This window comes from Zingiber officinale, chromosome 9B, assembly GCF_018446385.1.
Source record: "Zingiber officinale cultivar Zhangliang chromosome 9B, Zo_v1.1, whole genome shotgun sequence".
Taxonomy (NCBI): Eukaryota; Viridiplantae; Streptophyta; class Magnoliopsida; order Zingiberales; family Zingiberaceae; genus Zingiber; species Zingiber officinale.
In genome coordinates, this window is record NC_056003.1 from 106,299,205 (window position 1) to 106,322,732 (window position 23,528).

General features: G+C 37.5%; 3 protein-coding genes across 3 annotated transcripts; 1 reads left to right on the forward strand and 2 right to left on the reverse strand.

Annotated features, from left to right (window-relative positions):
* Positions 1-211: 211 nt before the first annotated feature.
* Positions 212-1,607, forward strand: LOC122025542 (uncharacterized protein At3g28850-like). The gene has a single exon (XM_042584357.1). The coding sequence runs from the start codon at positions 331-333 to the stop codon at positions 1,501-1,503; it is 1,173 nt and encodes a 390-aa protein (XP_042440291.1). The 5' UTR covers positions 212-330; the 3' UTR covers positions 1,504-1,607.
* On the reverse strand, positions 1,604-3,911 carry LOC122025543 (40S ribosomal protein S25-like). Its single transcript, XM_042584358.1, has 4 exons — positions 3,833-3,911; positions 3,647-3,721; positions 3,404-3,538; positions 1,604-1,856 (listed from the first exon to the last, which is right to left on the reverse strand). The coding sequence occupies exons 1-4, from the start codon at positions 3,833-3,835 to the stop codon at positions 1,743-1,745; spliced, it is 327 nt and encodes a 108-aa protein (XP_042440292.1). The 5' UTR covers positions 3,836-3,911; the 3' UTR covers positions 1,604-1,742.
* Positions 3,912-6,151: 2,240 nt separating this feature from the next.
* On the reverse strand, positions 6,152-9,626 carry LOC122024625 (rho GTPase-activating protein 5-like). The gene is made up of 5 exons (XM_042583281.1): positions 8,709-9,626; positions 7,664-7,784; positions 7,468-7,587; positions 7,025-7,255; positions 6,152-6,942 (listed from the first exon to the last, which is right to left on the reverse strand). Exons 1-5 carry the CDS (start codon positions 9,179-9,181, stop codon positions 6,370-6,372), a joined length of 1,518 nt encoding a protein of 505 aa, XP_042439215.1. The 5' UTR covers positions 9,182-9,626; the 3' UTR covers positions 6,152-6,369.
* Positions 9,627-23,528: the final 13,902 nt, after the last annotated feature.

A 23,528-nucleotide genomic window follows, 5' to 3' on the forward strand; every position in this document is an offset into this window, starting at 1 on the left:
TAGAAAATGGAAGAAAAAAACATTTTAATGAGGAAAAAAACTGTAATTAGAAAAATGAAAGAAAAACATTTTAATCAAAACAAAAAAAAAATCTGTAATTAATGAGGGAAAATTACATATTAGTCGAATATTGCAATTACTGATATACATTGACAATAAATAAATAAGGAAGGCATTAACTAGTAAAAACATTTTGACCGTTAGAAAGAATTTTGGTTGAAATAAAAGGGGAAAATAGTGGCGCAAGTAGCCGTTGCTTTTGGAAGGTACACAAACTCCACGCAAGAAGTCTCCGACGGGGAACGAGAGCGAGAGAGGTAGTTACTGATCATGGGTTGTGTTGCTTCCAAGCCGTTTACCGACGATCTCCACGCAGGAATCTTCTTCCCCAGGGGCTTCGATTCAGACTTCTCCAGCCATGTCGTCTCGCTCACCTCTACCACCTACGGCGCCTTAAATCTCGACCGGTGTGAGTCCGACCTGGAGGAAGAGGAACGGGAAGTCATCAAGAGGGAATGCAGGCGGCCTCCTCCGATTAAACTTGACTTGCTTCAGAAAAGCGCAGGGAAGGAAGAGCCGCCGGAGATTATCGACGCGCGGGAACTCATGGAGGACCTCGCCGACGAGACGCCATTCTGGACCCCGCTCAAAAAGCAAGAGAAACCTCAGTTTTCGAGTCCGCCGGCAAAGCAGAAAAGAAGGGTGGCGGGGAAAGAGAACGCATGGGCGAGGCCGCAGGAGTCGAAAAGGTGGGATTTTGATTTGAGCCGAATCTTGAGGCCTTTCAGTCCTTCCGACAACGCGAAGCGGATTTCGGCGCAGACTCCAGGGAAGAAGAGAAATCTCACGCCGTCGGCATCGGCCAGAGATTCCGGCGGTTCTGCTTCAAGGAGGAGCCTTAGCCCTGTCTTCGATCCTGACCTCCTTGCTTCTCTGGAGAGGGAGCATCTGCAGGATGGGGGAAAGATCAAAAAGAAGGTAACTTTAGTTCCTAGGACCCAAAACGCCCGGGACTCCGCCCTATTTCTTCACTCTTACGAGGAAAAATGCCCGCCGGGAGGCAAGAACAAGGTGGTTTTCTACTCGACGACGCTGCGAGGGATCAGGAAGACGTTCGAGAACTGCAACGCCGTCAGGTCCGCCTTAGAGTCTCATCGTGTTCAGATCGGGGAGCGGGACATCTCGATGGACTCGGGGTACAGAGAGGAGCTGCGGTCGCTGATGGGCTCGAAAGAACTAAGCATTCCGGTCGTTTTCGTGAAGGGAAGGCTCATCGGCGGCGCGGAGGAGGTGCTGAAGTTGGAGGAGGAAGGGAAGCTGGGGCCGTTGTTGGAGGAGCTTCCGAGGGTGACCGTGGCATGCGAGGCCTGCGCAGGGGTGCGGTTCATCATGTGCATGGACTGCAGAGGCAGTTGCAAAGTGTTGGACGAGGAGCAGAAGAAGATGGCGAAATGCAAAGAGTGCAATGAGAATGGCCTTATCCATTGCCCTATCTGCTGCTGACCGTCATCCTCTGCAAGTTTTAATTGTGTTGATGAAAGATAAAAAAAATGTTTGTATTATTTGTGTTCACCCTGATCGATAGTTGAGACATTAAAAACTCTGAAGGAACGACACCAGAAATTAACTATGAATAACATAAGTTTTCATCTTGTTAAGGGATCAACAGAATGTAAAAAGACTTATAAAATATCTGATGGCACAATGAAAAGAGTTCCTAGTAAAATGAGAAGACATAATTCTCAAGTGTTGGTGGCTCTAGTGTAGATTTGTTGGCTTGCGTGAGCAGATACAATCCTGATAGCTCCCCTTGTCATCAGATCCTTTATCGCCCTCCGCGCGAGTGAACCATTAATCTGAAGACAAATAAGAACTGTCTCAGTCTTATGAACAGGAATTCGACAATTTGTAGCCTACCAGTGCTTAGGATTTAGAAACAAATTGAAGGTAGCATGAGCTATATTGACAGTCTACATATGAATGTCCAGGTATCAATAACACAATTAAAAAAAATCATTTAGCTTACAAGTAATCAGTTAATTATGTTCAACCCATATGAAAAGCACATACTAGCAACCAACTATGATGAAGGTAAACAGATTTTAATTTAAACATTCTAATAGTGTATATCAATTTCTATATAATATTTCTAAAATTTTAAATATATCAATTATCCTAAAATTTCCATTATCTTTAATTTTTTTTATTATTTTCTTCACTCCCTCCCACTTTTTTTTATTATTTTCTCTCTCTCTATGTAAATATTATTACTTTCAGTTATCCAATTCAGATCAACCTTTTTGTTCATTACCTGATTCATTTCCTTTATTTTTTTTCTCTCTCAAATTAAATAATATTTTAATATTTAGACAATGAATTTCATTTTCTAAATTTAAAGTAGTATTATTCATGAAATCTAAATTTAAAGAATGGATAGGATAGCTAATGTAGATTTTTTTATGTAAAATGTAAAATTTAAAATAAATTCTGTGTTTAGGAAAAATGATGTAGATGCTCTAACAGTTATCACCATGCATACATCACTAAGTCATTAATTTGAAATTAAGGGAAGAAACGGACTGAGCATATCAGCATAAAAGAAAATACTGCACTGAAGCTTATCAAAAGTATAGTTTCTTTGTCAAAGCAAAAGATTAATGTTCCAGCTACACAACATTATGTTTCCCAATGGAATTTTCATGTTTTCAGGACTGGATGTTGAACAAGGCTGGTCGCATGACAATTAAGTGGCATAACCTGGCTCGGCTTGTAAGTGATACTACACTAACACATACAATTAAACACGCTAATGATCAAAATTAACTTTAAATTACCAACTTTTCATATGATACATATTAAATCTTGAATGACTAACTTCCTCCCACAAAAAACTACTTTTTAGAAACTATTAACTCATCTGATATCTTTTTACATGCCTATATAATTACACTGACACAAAATGATGTGATTCAGAGTAACACAGTATGAATTTGCTTGGTTTGAGCCAAAAGAAATCAGTTTTATCAAAGCACCAATATGATCGTGAAACAAATAATGTAGTGATGAACAAAGCTAAGGATTAATTCTTAAGTCCAGGCACTGTTGACAGCAGTACTAGAAATCTAGGTTCCAATCCAACTGGAGAAAGGCACTTAATGAATTGATTTGCAACAGAACTAAATAACAACTCAACTAGGCAATTCCTTTCTCCTCTCCTCATTAGCTCAAGAGAATATAACCAACATAAACAAAATGCAACGAACAAAGTAGCCCCTTTTGTTGTGTTAAATAACAGACTGCATTGTAGAAAAAGGTAAGCTTACAGCAATCGACCAAGGAGCAACAATTTACTTTGACCGAAAATGTAATAGAATTCCGATCCAAAGAAGCGAGGTTCTCTTACCCTCAATCTCTCAGATAGCACGGAAGGGGTGATCTGCTTGTATTTGGGAACTTCGGAGAGCATCTTATCATAGGTCGCCTGGTCAAAGAGGACTGCATTGTTCACCTTTTCCTTCTGCTTTCCCTTGCTCCACTTCTGCAATACGAATCCAGGGCAAATTAACCACCATAAAAGATTTTTTTTTTTTGAAAAAGAAAATCATAAGGAAACTACTAACTGTAAAAATGACAAGGGGTCTCGCACCTTCTTCTTCTGCTTGCCGCCGCCAGATTTCGCTGGCTTCGACGACGGAGGCGGGGCTTTCTCCTTCTTCGGCGCCTGTTTAGTTAACGAAATGGTCCTTAAGCAAATCCAATTACCAGAAACATCAAGGAAGAATAAGAAGAACAAAAAAAAAAAAATGGGACGATAAGATCGATTTCCGCTTACCATTGTTCTTGATTAGTGGCAGAGGATGAAAGGCGTGCGAGGCTTGAGGAGGAGGACGCAACTTTGCGGCTCGGGGGGTGGAATTAAAAAGGCAAGGATTAGGGTTTCTAGGATTATTTGGGCTATCAAGCCCAGCCCAGGCCAGACCCACCATGTCACGTCTCATAATTTGGATCGAATAGTGTCATTATCTTGTGCCACAAAATTAAAATCAGCCCAATAACTTTTTTTAATTCAATTTGATCAAAATTATTATATATAATGATACGGTGCATGATATTAAGGTCGGATAGCTGATGTGGTCAGAAGTCAAGCCCACGTGGTGGTCGGAAGTCAAGCCCACGTGGCGGTCAGAAGTCAAACCCACGTGACGGTCAGAAGCCAAGCTCGCGTGACGGTCAGAAGCCCAGCCTAACGTGGGGGTCAAGAGTCTGGCTTACGTGGGGGTCCAAGGCCCAGGTTACAAGATGGTCCCGATCGGGCATAAGTGGCTTCCAGGGGTTAGGCCCACATGGCGAGTAGGAACGTGGAAGGTAGGACGTACAGGTCGGGAAAGGCGGATTAAGGCTTACAGGTCGGGATTTACAGGACGAGATTCGTAGAACAGGATACGCGGACCAAAGACATACAGATTGGGATATGCGGACTAAGGCTTATAGGTCAGGATTTATAGAACGAGATTCGCATAACAGGATACGCGGACCAAAGGCGTACAGATTGGGATATGCAGACTAAGGCTTACAGGTCAGGATTTATAGAACGAGATTCGTAAAACAGGATACGCGGACCAAAGACGTACAGGTTGGGATATGCGGACTAAGGCTTACAGGTCGAGATTTACAGGACAGGACAGGAGAACTAAGGCTTTCAGTTTAAGGTAAGCGGGCTAAGGCTTACACACACGGATCAAGGCGTACAGGTCAGGACAGGAGGAAGACATACAGGTCAGGACAGGAGGACTAAGGCTTACAGGTCAGGACAGGAGGACTATGGCTTACAGGTCAGGACTTATAGGATACAGTTCCAGACTTACAGGATAAAATACAGAACAGGGTCATGCGTACGGAACGAGACTTAAAGAACGATAAGTGAAGGCCTCGACTGGCAGGGCGGCAAGCATAGGTCTGGATTTATCGGGATCTATCGAGTGGCAAATGGAGGGATGAACGTACAGATCTGGACTTACGGGGCGACAAACACGAGCCAAGGAATTCGCCAGGAAATGCAGATTTGTGCCCACAAGTCAAGATCTATGGGTATAAGGATCCAGTCCAGGGTTAACAGATCGGGGTAGGCGCACACTACACGACAATCGAGCCAGAGAATCGTAACAACCTATCAGAGAATAATCATCACATGTCAGGGAATATGCTAACGGTCTAGGGCTCATTACACATCGATCCCTTCTTAGGCCTATAATAAGATGTCATGTGTCATTCACCGCTAGACAAATCCTAACACCCGACATTCCCTGACACTCGTCAGACTCCAGAAGTACTCACTGTCATATAAAAAGGGAGGCTTTGTCTCTAAATAGGTAGGCTCACTCGTCTTTTTACTTTTCGTCCTTTCACTGTGCTTCTGAGGAAAAAGTACCTGACTTGAACATCGGAGGGCTTGACCCGGGGACTTTTTCCCTGGTTCTTGGTCTCTAACGTGAGGGTGGCTTTGTCTGAGTGTGTGCAGAGCTCTCGCCTCGTCGTTCCCGTCATCATCCCTCATCATCTACCCGTGGGAACCTTTACAGGAGGTACCAGGTCAACCAGGCGTCTCAACGACTTTCCGTCAACACCAGCGACAGCGCAGCTAGTCTCTGTCCAACTCAGCTTCTGGACGGGATCATCTAAATATAAATATATTTTTTACTATATGAAAATGATAATCCTTTTGATATTTGCACTTTTTCCCTTGAAATTTATTTAATAAAAAAGGGGTTTTGTTTTTTAATTTAGGCATCCAATTTTCCGAACTGATAAATTCTAAAGATATGATCTCATGCATAAATGTTTTCAAAATGTACAGATGAGTCCTAGGAGACGGTCCAATATTACAAATGATTTGAACATCACATACGTATGATATGTCCTGCTAGGGGTTCAAACCTACCTCTTACCATAGCTCTTGAATCTTCTTGATCGTGCCATTTGCTTTCTTAACACTCTTATCCAATTAATGTCATCGCCATTCTACGGAGTTGTTGCATATATTATCACTTTAATCCTAGCTATCAACTCCATAAATTCAACTGATACAACACGATGTCATCGAGCAAAATAATAATATCAATAATAAAAATTCAGAAGAATATTTTGAACTCGATTCGACACAAAGCCAACTTAAAATTAATGACCAAAACAAGGTAGCAATCTCATATCTTGCTAAAACTCGATGACGACGAGAGAATAAACACTCATCTTCCCCCCAAACTTTGAAGTCATCAGACATCAGAAATAGTAAGAAACACAATACACACACAGCAATTCATCACACACCTACTATCAAATCACAAGTTAGAGATCCCAAAAGGTAACTGTTTTTCACCTCCATGCCTCTATGCGCTCCACCTTCGAGTTTATACGACTCACGACGATGGCGCTTGTCCCCTTCGACTTCTCTGATGGCCACGAAGCTCTGCTGGTCGATTGCCCTTTTGCCTTTCTTCCTTTGATCCTGTGATTGTGACTGTTACATCGGCTAGCCTTTCTCCAATGTGAACTTGCATGAAGTGTGCCAGTTACATTGGCACACAATTCTTGTTCGCAACACGAACCACCGGGTTGTGTGGGATTCAATGCCATCGCTTTGGTTTTAGTATCATTATGTGAAGTTTGAGGACTTTCAGCTGATTCATCTTCTGTTGGTTTTTCATCAGGAACTCGAGGAGTTTCGAAAGCTGGATCATCGACCGCATGCTCAGTCGCTTCCTTACTGCATGACTCGAGATGGAACGTAGGGCTCGTGTGACCATTCTCATCAGGACCATCTGCATTTGAAGGAGAAGCATCATCTAAACTCGGTTCTTGTCTCTCTTTCAGTGTCTTCAAGATTAGCATCCTCAAGAAGTTCATCACATGCACCGCGTGCATCAGCGCAGTCAAAGGATCTGCCATCTAGAATCGAAACAATAACATTATCGAAAACGATCATCCTTGCGGCGTAAGATGAAAGTAAAATGCATCCACCATCAGTTACCTGAGTCATATTTGGAGCAAAAACCGTGGCAATGTTGCGCGCATTCATCTTGTTTATCTGTTCTTCTTGGACGACATCGACCATCAAATTGATTGCCCAATCCAGTAGAGCAGCCTCTGTTGGTGGTATCAATCTAACAATTCGGGCACAATCTTCTTCGGTTTGGCATTGCATCACCTGCTCAGATGATAGTGAGTCCAGCAATCCAGTAGGAAGCTCTCTAAACCAGGCCTGTAGGAGCATCCAAGAAGTGGAAGCTCGGCATCAGATGAGACTAAATTCTCGAGGACTAACACATTTTTCAAAAAACATCCACAAACAAGTATCTATAGAATGATGGCTTCAAATAGTTAGATCGAAAAGAACTAACATTTCAACGAATTATCTTCACAAGATTGAAGAAAAATTGACACGAAAGTGGGGATAAGGTTTAGGGGGGACACCTTTATTAAACCTGCTAAACAATGGACATCGACACCCTCTGGAACTATTCCATTATTTAGCTGGTCCCTGACAAACTCCTCTTGACTGTTCTCAGCATTAATTCTGAAGATTCCTTCAGCCTGTTCATTTTCATTAAAATCAAGGTTGAATCTTAAATTGTTACCCGAAGTTGCAGTTAAAAGATCAGTAGATTACCCGAAGGCCACCTTGCTCGTAGAGACGCCGTTGCATCAGCAAGAGGATGGTTGGAACACTATTGCCTCTCGCATCGTATGAACATTGCATGGATTCAGTAGAAACACCAAAGACAGTTGTACTGCAGTAGAATTTGAATAAAGAATTAGCAAGTAGAATGTGAAAATCTTGTTGTGCCATGAGGACTAGAAGCAAAGGAAATCACTGCAAAACTTTAAAGTCGATACGAATTAAGAAACTAACAACGTAAACATACTCCACCGATTGCAATCTAAATCCATTCTGAACTTAAAAAACTTTTCTGCAAGAGAATTGCACTAATTAAGTAATCCATTCTTCACCTTGCAGTTTACCTAGAGAAGGAGATAAGTACTTTCCCAAATGACCAAAGATTTCAAACCTTTGCATCACACAAATTATTCACAATGTACAAGTTTTGTTAAGTAGTCGTGACGGTGAGGACAAACATCGACATTGGATATTTGGACACGATTCTAAGGAAACGTCCCCACTGAAAATGATGAGATCAATGCCGACTATTTCGGTATGTTTGATCAAATCGGATAATCTGTAACTCTCACTTCTGGCACAATAGATATAGATGACCTATACAGATGATCTGTAAATTTCCTAATCCCTAAATGGTTTGATGTCGATCAGATGCATTTCCTACTGTGAAAGGCAAGTGTGTTAATGGATATCTGATAAAGACAACAAAATTTCACCAAAATCTCACTTGAAAGGATTGCAAAGTTTTCACTGAATGATTTGACCTGACAAACAGATCATAACCTTGAAAAAAATAAGTTCTGCAGTATGCAAACTTGCATCTAAAGATGAATCTGATTTTTAGATCATGTTTCTCCGAAGAAGATAGAGGTTCTACATTTCAGTTGAATTGTTGATGGTTAAGTGAACTAGTTACTAGTTTTTTTTTTTTTCAAAAGGGAAAAAAATCAACAAATCAAACAAAAGCTTTGATTTTAGAAAAAGGAAGAAAAAGAAGAAGAAAAATATAAGAAGAAATGGAGAAAAAAATTGAGACCTTGCGCTTGGGGCTCTGCGAGGAACCTCCGGCTCGAACTCGACGGGGAGGCCAAGGAATCCATGGAAGCGGTCGAAGGTGACGTGGGCAACGTGGCGCACTCCGGTGGGCCACCCAATCTCCATGGAGTTGAAATCCCCGCCGCCGGCGCCCTCCGTTTTGCAACCAAGCAGCGACTTTCGGAACACCGTCAAGAATAACGCCAACACCGACAGCTGCTGCTGTTCCTCCTCCTCCTCCTCTTCGACCTCCGTCCCTCCTCCCTCTCCTCCTCCGACTCCCCACCTCCTTCTCCTCCTCCCCCTTTTCGTCTCTATCTCGCCGCCGCCACTGCCTCTTTCCTCCTCTCCCTCACACTCTTCGATCCCATTGCATGGACTTAAAAGGCCGCTGGAGCCATCATTCGGGCCGCGAGAAAGGGGGCGACTTGGAGAGGAAGGGAAGTGGGAAGGGGACCGGAGTACTTCCGCCATGGCTTAGTATTACCGGAAGCAGCAGCAGAATAGAGAGGTGCTCGTGTGGGCCAAGTAATAATTGACGGATTACAACCAGAAAAAAGGAAGGCGAGCCAAAGATTGATTTTTGAGAATAACAGTACGATAAAGATCTGATTTCTCAAACCAGGAACGAGAAAGATGGGATTTTTAGCACACGGCAACTTCTACTTCCACGGTTTCAGCTCGCAGAAAGGGATGGAGAGCTGGAGCTGGAGTTGGATTGAAGGAAGGATCTGAAGTGGTGGGACGTGCAAAATCATAGCACTACCTCGAATGCTGCTCCTCTCCTTCCTTTTCTAGGCTGGCTCCCGACTTAAAGCCTAAACTACTGAAGAAGAAAGCAAAAAAAAACAGACAAGAGGAAGAGAGGTAGATTTGGAGGTTTGGACTCTCTCTTATCTCGGAACTGCTCTGTTTTTTCTTTTCCTTTTGGATTAACAAATGAATTAGACTTAAAAAGGATGGAGTGAATTGGGCAAGCGGACAAGAAGGTACATGGAGTTACAGGAGGGTGAGAAGAAATGCTACGTGTTTTGACTTTAGAATTAGAATTGCATGAAGCAATTCATCCTCTCGATTCAGCCAGCCGTTTGTCTCTCTTGTTTGTCTGTTAATTCATTAAAATTGAAATTAAATTCTTAAATATTCAGTTTTGATGGTGAAATGATGAGCAGAAATAGGTCAGAATTTTGATTTTTGTTTTCTTTTATAATTAATTCACTTGTCTATCTAACTAACCTTTAATTCCGTTTCAATTCCTAACTTATTGCTATCTGACCATGGCAGTTCACGTTTGTTGTTTTCTTCTGTGGCTCATTAGTTCACCATAAAGTCCCTCCCGTTAGCCTAAAAGCACACTATTGCATTGCATTGTCTCCTTGTTTAATTTGGCATTGCCCTTTAATGCAACCATATATTTTCATCACTTTGTGTCTGCCATGTGCCTTCTTCGATTGGTCTGCAACATATTACTGGTTAGTCCATTTAAGTCGCAACAGGAATGTTGATCTGGTTCGCTGGGACAGACTGATGGAGTTGGGAAAAAAGTGTAAGCCTGATGGGTGAAGGGAGGTGGTGATGGGTCCAGAGACAGATGGACAAAGTGTAGAATAGCAAATGATCCAACGTCTAACTCTACCAAATAGCTTCATGATCCTACAAAGTAGCAGGTTGGATGAGAAAGAAAGGAAAAAAGGAAAAGGTGAAGGCAATAAGGGAGGGAGGAGGGTTGCTTCAGGGAGGAGATGCCTTGCAAGGGACATTCTCCTTTGGTGCTCGAGTTGGTAAGCTAAGCCACCATGGAAAGGACACGGTCAACATGCAATTGTCTCCTCCTCCTCTTAATTTTCTCTTTTTTTATAATTTAAATGTTAGAATATCACCCGATTAATCTTAGGGGTATTTGGTTTAGGGAAATAAGATTGAGGAATGGGAATGAGAATCATTGATTGTCATTGTTAATGTTTGGATTATAGGAATAGGAATACAAATAAGGGAATGAATCCTTGAAATTGGGTAATGACTCATTCCCATGTACCTCCCCTTCAATGAGTCATTACCTTATTTTCATCAATCAAAATATTCCCTTATTCCAAAAATACCCTTGACCTAAAACTAAAATTTTCTCCCTTAATATCAAATATCAAAATATATTTAATTATTTTTTCTTCCATATCACTTCTCTCTCCTTATTCTCTCTCATCATATTTTCTCTCTCATCATTTTATCACACACTTTCTCTCTCCTTAATCTCTCATATCACAGTCTCTTTCCTCTTTTTTCTCATTACACTTTCTCTCTCATCATACTTTCTCTCTCCTCAATCTCTTCCATCACACACTCTCCCTTCTTTTTTTTCTCATTATAATTTCTCTCTCCTCAATCTCTCTTGTCACACTCCCTCCTTTTTTTTCCTCAACACACTTTCTCTCTCATCATACTTTTTCCCTCATCATACTTTCTCTCTCCTCAATCTCTCCCATCACACTCACTGTTCTTTTTTTTCATCACACTTTCTCTCTCATCATACTTTCTCTCTCACCATACCTTCTCTCTCCTCAATCTCTCTCATCACACTCTCTCTTCTCATTTTTCTCATTACATTTTCTCTCTTCGTCCTCTCTCATCATACTTTCTCTCACATCATATTTTCTCTCTCATCTTCTCTCATCATGTTCTCTCCTATCACACTCTCTTTTCTCATTTTCTCTCATCACACTTTCTCTCTATTTATTCTTTCTCATCACATTTTATCTCTTATCATACTTTCTCTCTCATCATTCTCTTTCATCATATTTTTCTCTCACATCTAATTTTTTCTCTTATTTTCCTTTAAGGGTAAAAAAGAGAATTTTGATTGATTCCGATAGAAAATATGCAACTAACCAAACATTACTTTTAAGAGTGATATCCATACTCATACTCATTCCCATTCCACAATACAATGATTCTCATTCCGATTCCTATTCCTATTCCTAGGAAAGAACCAAACGCCCCCTTAGAGATAGACGGAGGGTCGGAGCTAAAGGGGGAGATGGCAAACGACATTTTTTTTATCATTTCTACTATGATTTGCAAAACCAAGAGTGCCCTTTTCATTTTTATCTTTTTTTTCGGTGGATGAGGGGTTATTTGAGAAATTTATATGTAATTTAATAATTTGAAAAAGTATGTTGCATAATTTTTCAAATTATATGTAATTTTTCAAGTAAATTCCCACATTATTTTACTTCAAAAGAGTTAGTATTTCAATAGACAAACATACCCTCAATCTTTCTTCGGAGTTACTCCTCTTCATTCTGACTAGAACAACAACATTTCCAAAGAAGGTGATGATAGAGATGAAGAATTGTTGGAATTAAACAAACAAATGATCTCGATTGGGTTGGAGATTGGGTCATGGCCTTGAAAATTGAAAGTTCCATTGGTTGAACATTTGCTCTCTTACTTGGCTCTAGTTGATGAACTTATTGAGCAAAGAGAAGAAGAAGAAAAGATAGAATTGGGAACTCTCTTTGAAACTGTGGTGGGCCTATGATAGCTAAGCACAAATTCTACGCTGCCAAAGTTGGTCATTGAGGAAGGGCTATTATGCATGGACAAGCCCAACTCACATAGGGCAACAACAAAAGTAGAAGTGCAAAGTGACCAAAGTGAGTTCTAATGACAATAAAGAAGAAAATAGAAGCAAAGTGAACAATCCAACAATCAACGAGTATATGATAAAGGATAGAAATCAAGAGCCTCTACGAGTATGATGGAGTAGTAAAACACCTAGGAGAACAATTAAGAAGACAAGAATTCAAATTTCACTATGGACAAATATTCTTAAAGTCAACTTTTGAGTGTGTACAAATTGTGCTATGAATTTATGAAATAGGTGAAATAGAAGAGAGATCGTCTAATTTTAAGATTAGTCAAATGAAATTCAAATGCCTAAATTATCAAAAAAAAAAAAAAAAACCAAAGTTTTAATGCCGACAAAGAAGAAGATAGAGGCAAAGTGAAGAATCCAACTATCAACAAGGGCTTCTTTTTAATATAAGAATTTATTTAGAAATTTCTTATTAGCATGGTCCTCAACTCTTTGTACAATATTCTTGTGTGTGATAAAAGATAGAGACCCAAGAACCTCTATAAGTACAATGTAATGGTAAAATACTCAAGAAAATAAACAAGAGGATCAAACTCTGAATTTCATTAGAGACAAATATTATGAACGTCGGTCTTTGAGTGTGCATAAAGTGTGTTCTAAATTTATTTTATAGGTAAATTAGAGTAAAAATGGCATATCCAGAGACAACTATAATGTAACTATGATTTCGTAACTACTATAACATATAATTTAAAAAATTATGCGTCATTTTTTTTCAAATTATTAAATTATATATAGATTTCTCAAATAAACCTTCATCTACTAAAAAAAAAAAAATAGACAAAAAACTAAAAAGGACGCTCTTAGTTTTTTTTTCAATCATCATAGGGATACTCCATTTTAATTTTTTTTTTAATTAAAAGGACACTCCACTTCATTATTCAACCATATATAATCATCCAACTATTCTTTAATGTTGTTGCTATTATTATGTCCTGCTTAAATTCTAAATTGGTCAGATACATTAAAATAGCTATAAAATATTGTAATAGCTATAAAATATTATAGTACCTACAGCGTAACTACAATTTCGTAACTATTATAATATTATTATAATATAGATGTATATAGCAATTATAAAATTATAATTGATAGAATGCACTCAATTGACTCAGGAGCTAAGTGGAATATAATAATAAGAATAATACTTAAATTTGAGGGTAATTGAGTAAATGTAGATGTATAGCTGAGATGCTTTTTGATGAAAAAAATTAAAATGGGATGGGCTTTGATGATTTAAAAGCATACGCCTGTTTTCACTTTTATCAAAAATAAAAATAAAAAAATAAAGATGCAATAATCTTAGGTAATTGCTCGACTAGTGGATCACAAATGATATCATGAGATAATGGTATAGTGGTAGGATGTCTTCTTAAGTTTTTAGGTAGATTAAATCTTAATTTTGATAAATTAATGGATAAATCTTTTTAATGGACGGTTGATAAAAAATGATAGACTGATATTGCTGTGAACATCATCAAAATTAATCGGTAAAAATTAAATATCCTACATAACTAGAAAAACAAATGACAAAATCACGATCACAAATTCAACGAGAAGGCATGAAATTGTGGCTACGTGACCAAGTTGGCCAGGAAATCACAGTCACTTGGTCATGCAATTGTTTGATTTCATAGTTGGCTGGCCACAAAATCGTCATGCAATCGTTTTCTAATTTAAATCTATTGCTGCAATCTCTTGCGTGTCTTCTCCTTCTCCTCGATCAATTAAAGCATTAAAAGTATTTCCATTTTGGCTGCATCTCAAGGCAGAGAGAGGAAAGAGGAGGAGTTGGGAATACCAAATCTCCTTCTCCTTTGAAGAGAAAGAGAAAAAACCTGCTGCTAAACCTAAATCAAAAGAAACGGCCACACGATTCAAATTCAAATGCTTTACTAGGCAGCCGGGAGGCACGTGACGCTCTTTTGCCCTCCTTTTTCCATTCCTTTTTACACGTGATGAGATGGATATTATTACCATCCATTGGGTAGATGATTCTCTTCCGTATTGGAAATGGAATTGCGTTTTTTTTTTTTTCTAAAAATTGGGATGAGAATGAAAATGATATAGAATGAGAATTGGTATTAGCATGGATATTATTCTTAAAATTAATATTTAATTAATTGAATATTTTTTATCAAAATGAATTAATTTTTTTTTTATCCTGAGAGGAAAATAAGAAAAAATGATAAGAGAAAGTTGAATGCGAGAGAAAAATATTAAAGAGAAAATGAAAAGAGAAAGTGTGTGATGGGAGAAATTAAGCAGAGATAGTGTCATGAAAGAGAATGAAAAGTAAAAAAGTGTGATTGGAGAAAATGAAGAGGGAAAAAATGTGATAAAAGAAAATGAGAACAGAGAGAATGTGATGAGAAAGAATGGAGAAAGAAAAAATAAGATGAGAGAAATGAGAAAAAAGTATGTGATGAGAGAGAAAAATGATAGAGAAAGTATGATGAGAAAATAAGAAGAGAAAAAGTATGATGAGAGCATGAAAAGAGAGGAAGTATGATGAGAAAATAAGGAGAGAGAAAGTATGATGAGAAGATGAAGAGAAAAAGTACGATGAGAAAAAAGGAGAGAGAAAATAAGATGAGAGGATGAAGAGAGAGAAAGTATGATAGAGAGAGAGCAAGAAGAGATAAAAGTGATATGAAAAAAAATTGAACAAATATCTTAAGAGCATTTTCGTTAAAAATAATTTAGATGGTTTTTAAGTTTTTAGATATGGTAAAATCTAAAAAGAAAGTAAATTTCATATCCATACTCAAGTATTTAGATTTCTTTTAAAATCTAATTCCCATTTTTATCCACCAAGCACCAGGTTTAAAAATAAATCTAATTCTATGTTCCTATATCTATATACCAAATGCCACCTGAGATTTTTTTTTTTTATCAATCAAATTACTATTTTATCCTCTTCTTGTTCTTTTCACTATTACTAAAATTAAGTTAGATTGGCTTGAGATGGTTAATGGCCGAGTCGGAATTATAATCTAACCAAGTTAAAAAAATTAATGAAAAATACAATAAAATCTCCGGAGTAATAACGGAATTTGATTTAGAGATTTAAAAAATTAAGGTGTAATATTATAGGTCGGGGTACGGAAATGTCTTTGATTTAACGTGTCATACTTGGCCAAATACGACAACTAGTCAACAGTCAACCAAATACGAGTCCTCCCGTGAGCCATTAAAAATAACCTAATTAGATTAGATTTTAATAAATTATTTTGACTAATCAAAATATTTGTTATGATCAACAGATATTTATCCATTTTTTTCATCATTCAAACATCAATTTTCTATCGGAATTCATGAAGAGACCAACACGGTGGCAAACAATATGATAGAGTAAGGCAGCAAAAACACTTGGCCATCATTCGTTTATGAATCAGAACTACACAAAATCCAAATTATTTGGCATTAAAACCTTAACCTTGACTGATGCGGAGGTAAGTTAGTGGGCCTTTGACTTGACAACATATGGAGTACGTGTACGAGATCCTTGACTCTATGAATATAGAATCCACTTAGATTTCAAGATATCGTGGATATTAAATCCGAGATGATGCATAAACTCGAGTGGGTGGTACTTTCAAGTGCCCAAGCTCGAGTGGTGATGCTCCAGTGTCCGAGTCCGGAGGATAAATTTTTTGGACTGTTTTTTTGATTCAGGGGTGGTCCTTTAGCATAAATTGATAAAATGAATGGTCCCCATTTATAAAATAAGTGAGGATCATTCATCCCCACCAATCCACATCAAGGGATTATCCCCTGGACCGCAAAAAGCGGTCCAGAGGATCTGGGCTGCTGAGTCCGAGTAAGTGAGGATCCGGGCTGTTGAGTCCGAGTAAGTGAGGATCCTGAGCACTACAGCATTCCCAAGATTGAGTACTTCAACATTCTAAAGCCCAAGTGGGTAACGCCCGAGCCCGAGTGGTGACGCTCCCAAGCACCATAGCACTCCCAGTCCGAGTGAGTAACGATTTCGAGCACCATAACACCCTAAGCCCGAGTGGGGAATGATCCCAAGTTCTACCTACATAGAAGCATAAAGGCATCGATTATAGAGCAGACATTAAGGATTAGCGACATTAGTGGATGACAGTTACAGATGCAAGAAAGGAGGCATTGATTATGAATGAAGAAAAGGAGGCGTCAATTACAACAATTACAAACACCGAAATTGCTCAACCATCAATTGTCTAAACAAAACGGTGCATGAAGAAAGGGATACTGTCAATACAAAGGAAACACATCTTCTTCTCATTCTTCTCTATATACGGTGATGATATCATCAGAGGGAGGCTGATATGTTCAATTGACTGTAAAACTACTATTTCTTCTACGGTTCTCTATTTTTTTCTACTATTGCAGCTCATTGGCCTCCTTCTAACCTCCAATTGGTCTATTTCAGGAAGAAGAGTGCTCAGCGAGATAAAGGAGTTAGTTCATCGAAATTCATTCATCTCATCCAAGGGTGGAGTCACTTGTTAGCTTACCCCAGACTTTAACCCAAGGGCCCAATGACATTGAGAAGGAGCTATATTAATTCTCGTCTGTTGGTTATTATCTCTAATTAGTAAGTTTTATTATAGATTATACATATAAATACAAACCTAACTCATATAAAATGATCTAACTTAAGTTTATTAGATTTCGGATTATTGGATGTGGGATGAATGTGTAACACCCTTTAACCCGATCCGTTATCATCTATGAGCCGATAACGGATTGGTTGTCTATATAAGGGGAGGTCTCCAAGGGTTTATGATATCATCTTTTTGAGACGTCTCTTCGTTCTCCATTAACGAAGAGGAATCGACGTCGTCAACCCTAATCTCCTTAAAAGATCTCTTCATTTTGCTTCCGCTTCTTCTTCTTCCACAAGGATTCTTAGACGTCGCTACAAGACAAGAAATAATAGAACTTCAATCAGGTTTCTTGTCTTTCAATTTATGTTTTACTTTGTTATGTCATGATTTCATTGAAACAAAAAAAAAATGATAATCTCAATTAGTGTCATTGATTATCTCTAAGGGTGACCGGCCCGACCCCATGAAAATTTTCCATCGGTCACCAGGGTAAATCGGGAAGCGCACGCGGCGGCCAGCCCAGAAGCCCAACATTCTTTGGTTACACCCCCCATTTGGAGGAAAAATTCTTACAAATACCCCGCAGCTGGGGTTTGAACCACGGGTGCCGGGGTGACAACCTGGATGTCCTACCACGACACCATGGCCCCGGGGACATGATTTCATTGAAACAAGATCTATGCTCATGTTGTATTTCCCATTTGAATTCTTATTCGGTTCCTAAAATCCATGCAGATTAGGATTTATGACATCTTTCAATTGGTATTAAAGTTTAGCTCTATTGCTTTGATCTTATGGCTTAAAGTTTAACTTTTCTCGATATGTTAATTTGATGCTAGTTAAAGTTTTCTTAGTATTTGATAGCTAGTCGAAAAAATTTTGCATAGAAAATCTAAGAAAGACTTAATTTTCCATGTTGTTCATGTATTTCACAAGGAACACAAAGAATAATGATGAACCGTTGCGCTGTCTTTGGGAAGAATTTTCGTGTTTAACCTAATTTTAGGTTAAATTGTGATGACTCAATCAATTGGCTTAGTTGACCAATCAATTACCAAGTCTAAAATTGTGAATAAAAATGAGCTGAATTGATTACCTAATCGATTCAGTTGGCACCTAGGGCTGTAAATGAGCTGATCCGAGCTTTGGGGTGTTCAAGCTTGTTTGATAAGGTAACCGAGCCGAGCTTAAAATGAACTAAGCTTTCGAAATGATTGTTCAACCTTGGTTTGGTTTATTTTTTATGAGCTTAAGCCTATTTAAAGCTTGGCTTGAGCTTGATTCGTTTAGATGTTATCGAGATCTCAATTCAATCTTGGCTTGAGTTTGGTTCAAGTTTGGTTCGTTTAGATATTATCGAGCTCTCAATTCAAGCTTGTTTGATTATTTGAAACTTTTAGTTGTTTGATTGGTTATTGAGCTTGATAATTCAAACTTATTTGTTTATTTTATTATTTATTTAGAATATTTAAAAGAGTTTTATTAATGAATATGATTCATTAACGTTGTTCATGAACATTGTTCACAAATGTTAACGAGCTGAACATATATGTGTTCAAGCTTGTTTGTTTAGTTTAATGAGTTGTTAAGTTTGTTTGTTTAATTAATTTTATATATATTAAACGAATATAAACAAGCTTTTACCAAATCGAACACCAAACTTATTCATGAACACTTGGTTAATTTACAACCCTATTAACACCAGTCAATTGGTGAATTTTGCCAATCGATTAGCACAACCGTATCAAATAAAAGATCGATTTTGATCGATCAGATCAATCAATTTAGGCTACCAATCGATTGATAATTTTGTCAATCGATTAAAAGCCTTAAGTCACAATAAAATTGATTGAAAACGATCAACCTAATCCATTGATAATATCAATCATTTGGGAATGTTTTTGAGTAGATTAACCGTTTTAAAAGATCAATTAACCATTCCCTTCAACGTGAGATCCATGTAGACAACTTCTTAAAGGGTGGGGCCTACTAAACAAAAAAAAACCTCTTAAAGGGTGGTCGACTTAGTTGAGTCCCACTTAAATGAAAGAAAGTTTTTTTTTATCAATAGGTGAGATCCAATCGATTGTCATAAAATCTCAATCGATTGATGAGTTAAATATCAAACATATAAGATTTTGTAATTGATTAGCCAGATTAATTGGTTTTCACCAATCAATTGACACTTATCATCAATCGATTGATGATCCTGAAATCACATATAGTAGACTTTTGAATCGATTAGGATAATAGATTGGGGTAAACCAATTGATTGTCATATGGTATCAATTGATTTATATGCCTAATTTTCGTATTGCTAAGACTAATTAAGTGATTATCTATTCAATTAAAGTTCCTAGGGTTTCTTAGGTTTATCTACACACGTGCTACTAAATTGAACTATTGTGTTGGCCCAAAGGAAGACACTTTATGTAGGTTGAGTACATTTTGTATATGTAGACGTATATCTATGCTAAAAGTAATTGACCCAAAGGAAAATTACTTTTATACCAGATATATATTTCTTCCGGGTAGCCTATAACTATAGAACATAATTTATTTTGTTCAGATCATGCACAAAATATGTCAGTCCAAAAGAAGTATATTGTGTGATAGATTAAAGTTGTTGTAAACTATGGACACATTTATAACTCATATAAAGTGTCAAATTATGCGCATAATGGGTCAGCCTAAAGAAAGACTCATTATGTGACTAATTAAAGTTTGAGTTATATAGAGAACTGCTAACAAATTGTACTTTAGTCCATAGAGTAAAATGTAATGTTATATTTGGTATCTCATAAATAGCTCATTTATATGTATTTAAAATTTTATTTTATCTGCATAATCTTATGTTTAACTTATATATGTTCTTGGCTTTAATTAAATCGTGAACTTATATAATTTACACTCTTTTAATTTCAATGCAATTTGTTACTGCCATTATTAATAACATTCTCATACTAACTGATTCAAATTTTCTTGATAGGAAAGAGTACGTTGTTTTAGTCTTAAGCTGCATGAGCTTAGACTATGCATTAAGATATGATCATCCAACACCCCTGACTAGTGCTAGCACTATAGAGCATAGAGTAAAATTTAAAAAGTGAGAGTAATCAAACCGCATATGTCTAGTATCATGAGACTTTCCATTCCGACGCCAACTAAAAACTCAATAATTGAGGGAGAGGATGGTAGGATTTTCCTTAGCCAATTAGCAGACTATTTTGTGGCTAATGAAAATGTTGAGACTACCACACTTTTTTTGAAGTTGGTAACTATGCGATATAACTGCACAACTTCGCGATATAACTGCAAAGGAAATATAAGATAGTACATTATGGAGATGTCCAATATCATCACAAGTCTGAAGCACTTAAACTCGATATATCTGAGTCTATATTATTAGATTTTGTCTTAATGTCTCTGTCTGCATGGTTCACTAATTTTAAGATTTCAATAATACTCAAAAGGAAAACTATACATTCAATAAGCTTATAGCTTAGTGCGTATAAGAGGAGGAGATATTAAGGTGTGAGACACTTGAAAGTGCTTATCTAGCATCTAGTTCCTAAGGTTTGGGCAAAAAGAGAAAGAGAATTAATAAAGGAAAGAGAAAGCAAACTGCAGATTCTGAGAGTTTTGGCTATAAGGAGCAAAAGAAGCAAGATAAGGAGTCCACTTATTTCTTCTATAAGAAAAAGGTTATATGAAAAAGCTTACCACAAGTACACCAACTGGCGTATAAAGAAGAGTAAATTTCTCACTCTTATTAGTTCAAAAGTCAATTTGGTTATGTACTCACTGATACTTGGTGGATAAATATCGGTATTACTATTCATATAAGTGTCATATGCAAGATTATCTCATGAGCCAACTTCCGCTTGATAGTGAAAGATACATCTATACAAAGAATGGAATAAAGGCTAAAGTTGAGTCGATTGGTATTTTTTAACTTTATTTAAGAAATAATATCTTTTTTAATTTAAAAAATATATTTATTGGATCGTCTTTTCAATGGAATTTAATTTTATTTTCTTGTTTGAATAAATCAAGTTATTCTTGTTCATTTAGAAATAAATTTTTTAGTATTTTCTTTAATTCAGTGTTGGCTAGCAATAGTTCCTTGATTGATAAATTTTATAAATTAAACATCATAACTCCTATGGTCGACAATGTGATTATGCATAGTATAAATACAAAATGCAAATTGACTAATGAGAATTTGTTTATATTATGGCATAGACATTAGGACATATCCAAACGATGCCTAGAAAGGTTAATGTCATATAGAGTTCTCAATTCTTTTGGCATGTCAGACTTTGATGTCTGCATAGAGTTGTTAAGGGGAAGACAACTAACAAAAGGAATAAGAGCAAATCGATATAGTGACAGAAGCTAATACATATAGGCATTTATGGATCATCCCTAAGACATCATGGAATGGACACATATGCTTTATTAGCTTTATAGACGACTACTCTCGATTCGGCTATCTATACCTTATTTATATAAGAAGTTGCAATCTTTGGACATGTTCAAAATTTTTAAAGCCAAAGTTATAAATCAACTAGGTAATAAAATTAAAGTCGTCTGATCTGACAGAGGAGGTGAATATTATAGTCGATATGATGAATCAGATGAACAACATCTAGGACTTTTTATGAACTACCATGCTGAGTGTGAATTATGCCTCAGTATATAATTCTTGATACTCCCAGTCAGAATGATGTAGCTGAATAACACAATTGTAGCCTAAAAGATATAGTGAGAAGTATGATGACCTTCACTTCTCTACCAGAGTCTTTGTGGAGTGAGGTACTAAAGATTACAGTTTACCTACTTAATAGAGTATATAGTGTTAGTGCAGGTTGCACTGATAATTAGGTTTTGATGTATGATAAATATGTTAAAGTTAAATGTGTTGTTTGTCTAACCTTTTTACCAACTGTGCAGGACTTGATAGGTCTAGAGGATCGAAACACTAGGCTGAAGTCCAGCTAGGTTGATAACTGGCACGAAGTCCAGATTAGTTGAGATCTGACAGAAGGAAGTCCAGCTAGGTTAATAGCTGGCACAAAGTTCATATCGGTTGAGATATGACAGAAAGAAGTCCAGATTAGTTGAAATATGGCAAGAAGTCCCGGTGGGTCAAGGGACCTGACATCAAGGAAGTCTGCAAATGATAAATAATGTAAGTCGCTGGAGGAGAGAGATCCAGTGAGGACGAGTCCTGGTGGGACTATAGGCGCGGTCCAGCTTAGAGCCATTTGAGAAGTCTAAACTAAGACTATGACTATATGCTGGTCTTAGGAAAATATGATCTAAGTCATAAATTAATCTTATTCTTAATGTGCTAACTTTGTTTTGTAGGATAAATATATTATGGTTGCTTCGACTAACTCTTTTTTTAGGAAAGAGAAAGGTGAGAAAGAATAGTCTAGGCATCTGGAGGGGATCCATGCTCTCGAAGTCCGAACGTCGGAACCAACTTTGATGAGGCTAGTGAGTGCCTGGCCAAGCACTTGAGTGGTTTGGGCGCCTAGAGCTGCTTTATGCAGTCTAAGCGTCTAGAGGTACTTCGGGTGGTCTGGGCGCCTGGACCAGTAAACTCATCCAGAAGTTGAGTTGGAGCTCAACGACTGGCCGAACCCATGTCAACGGTCCAGGCACCCGGAGGGGGTCTAGGTGCCTGGAGGTGGATAAACTTTGAGGATAAAGTTTCGATGAGAACTCGCCACATCAGCACAGTCTAGGCGCCTGGGACCCCTCCCAAGTGCCCGGATGGGGCTATAAAAGGAGGCTTCGACCAGCAGTTTCAGAACATAAATTGCTGACTTTTGTACTCACGCGCTGCTCTGAAAAGGTCTCTGAAATACCTAAAAGCTGCATCGACAACCCACGCTTAAGTTTTCAAAGTTGTATTATCGATATAATTTAATTCCTGCAATTGTACTTAAATTCTATAATTACTTCGTGATTATAGTGATTGTCCAACGAAAGCACTCAGCGAGTGCGAGCCTTGGAGTAGGAGTCATCGAAGGTTTCAAACTAAGTAAAATTACTTGTGTTAGCATTTGTATTTTCATAATTCTTTTCTACTGTATATTCTCGATTTTCTAAGAAGCGACAAACGCTATTCTCGATTGATTCATTTACTCTAAAAATTTAAATAAATCACTTAATATAAAAAATATATCAAGATTAATCTAAAAGTCTATTCAAAACTAAGTAATCCATGATTAATTAATATTTCAAGACTTTAATTAATCAAACTTAATTCAGGATTATCTAAGTTAGAAGTTTTTTTAAAAAACTAAACATCAAATTATGTCTACCTTAGATAATGCATGTTAAGCATCTCTCCAAACACATGAGATTACCATATTTGAAAATCTAGAATTGTTGAGATGCTAGGAAAAGGAAATTAAGTCATGACTATAATTACTTATATAGGTTTCAAAAGTATGCACCTTTTTTGTTGACCAACACTTAATGTCTCGATCTTTTAAAGTCAATCATAAACTTGTAGATTCAGAAACATAGGTGGTTAATAAGGATTTTCTAAGAT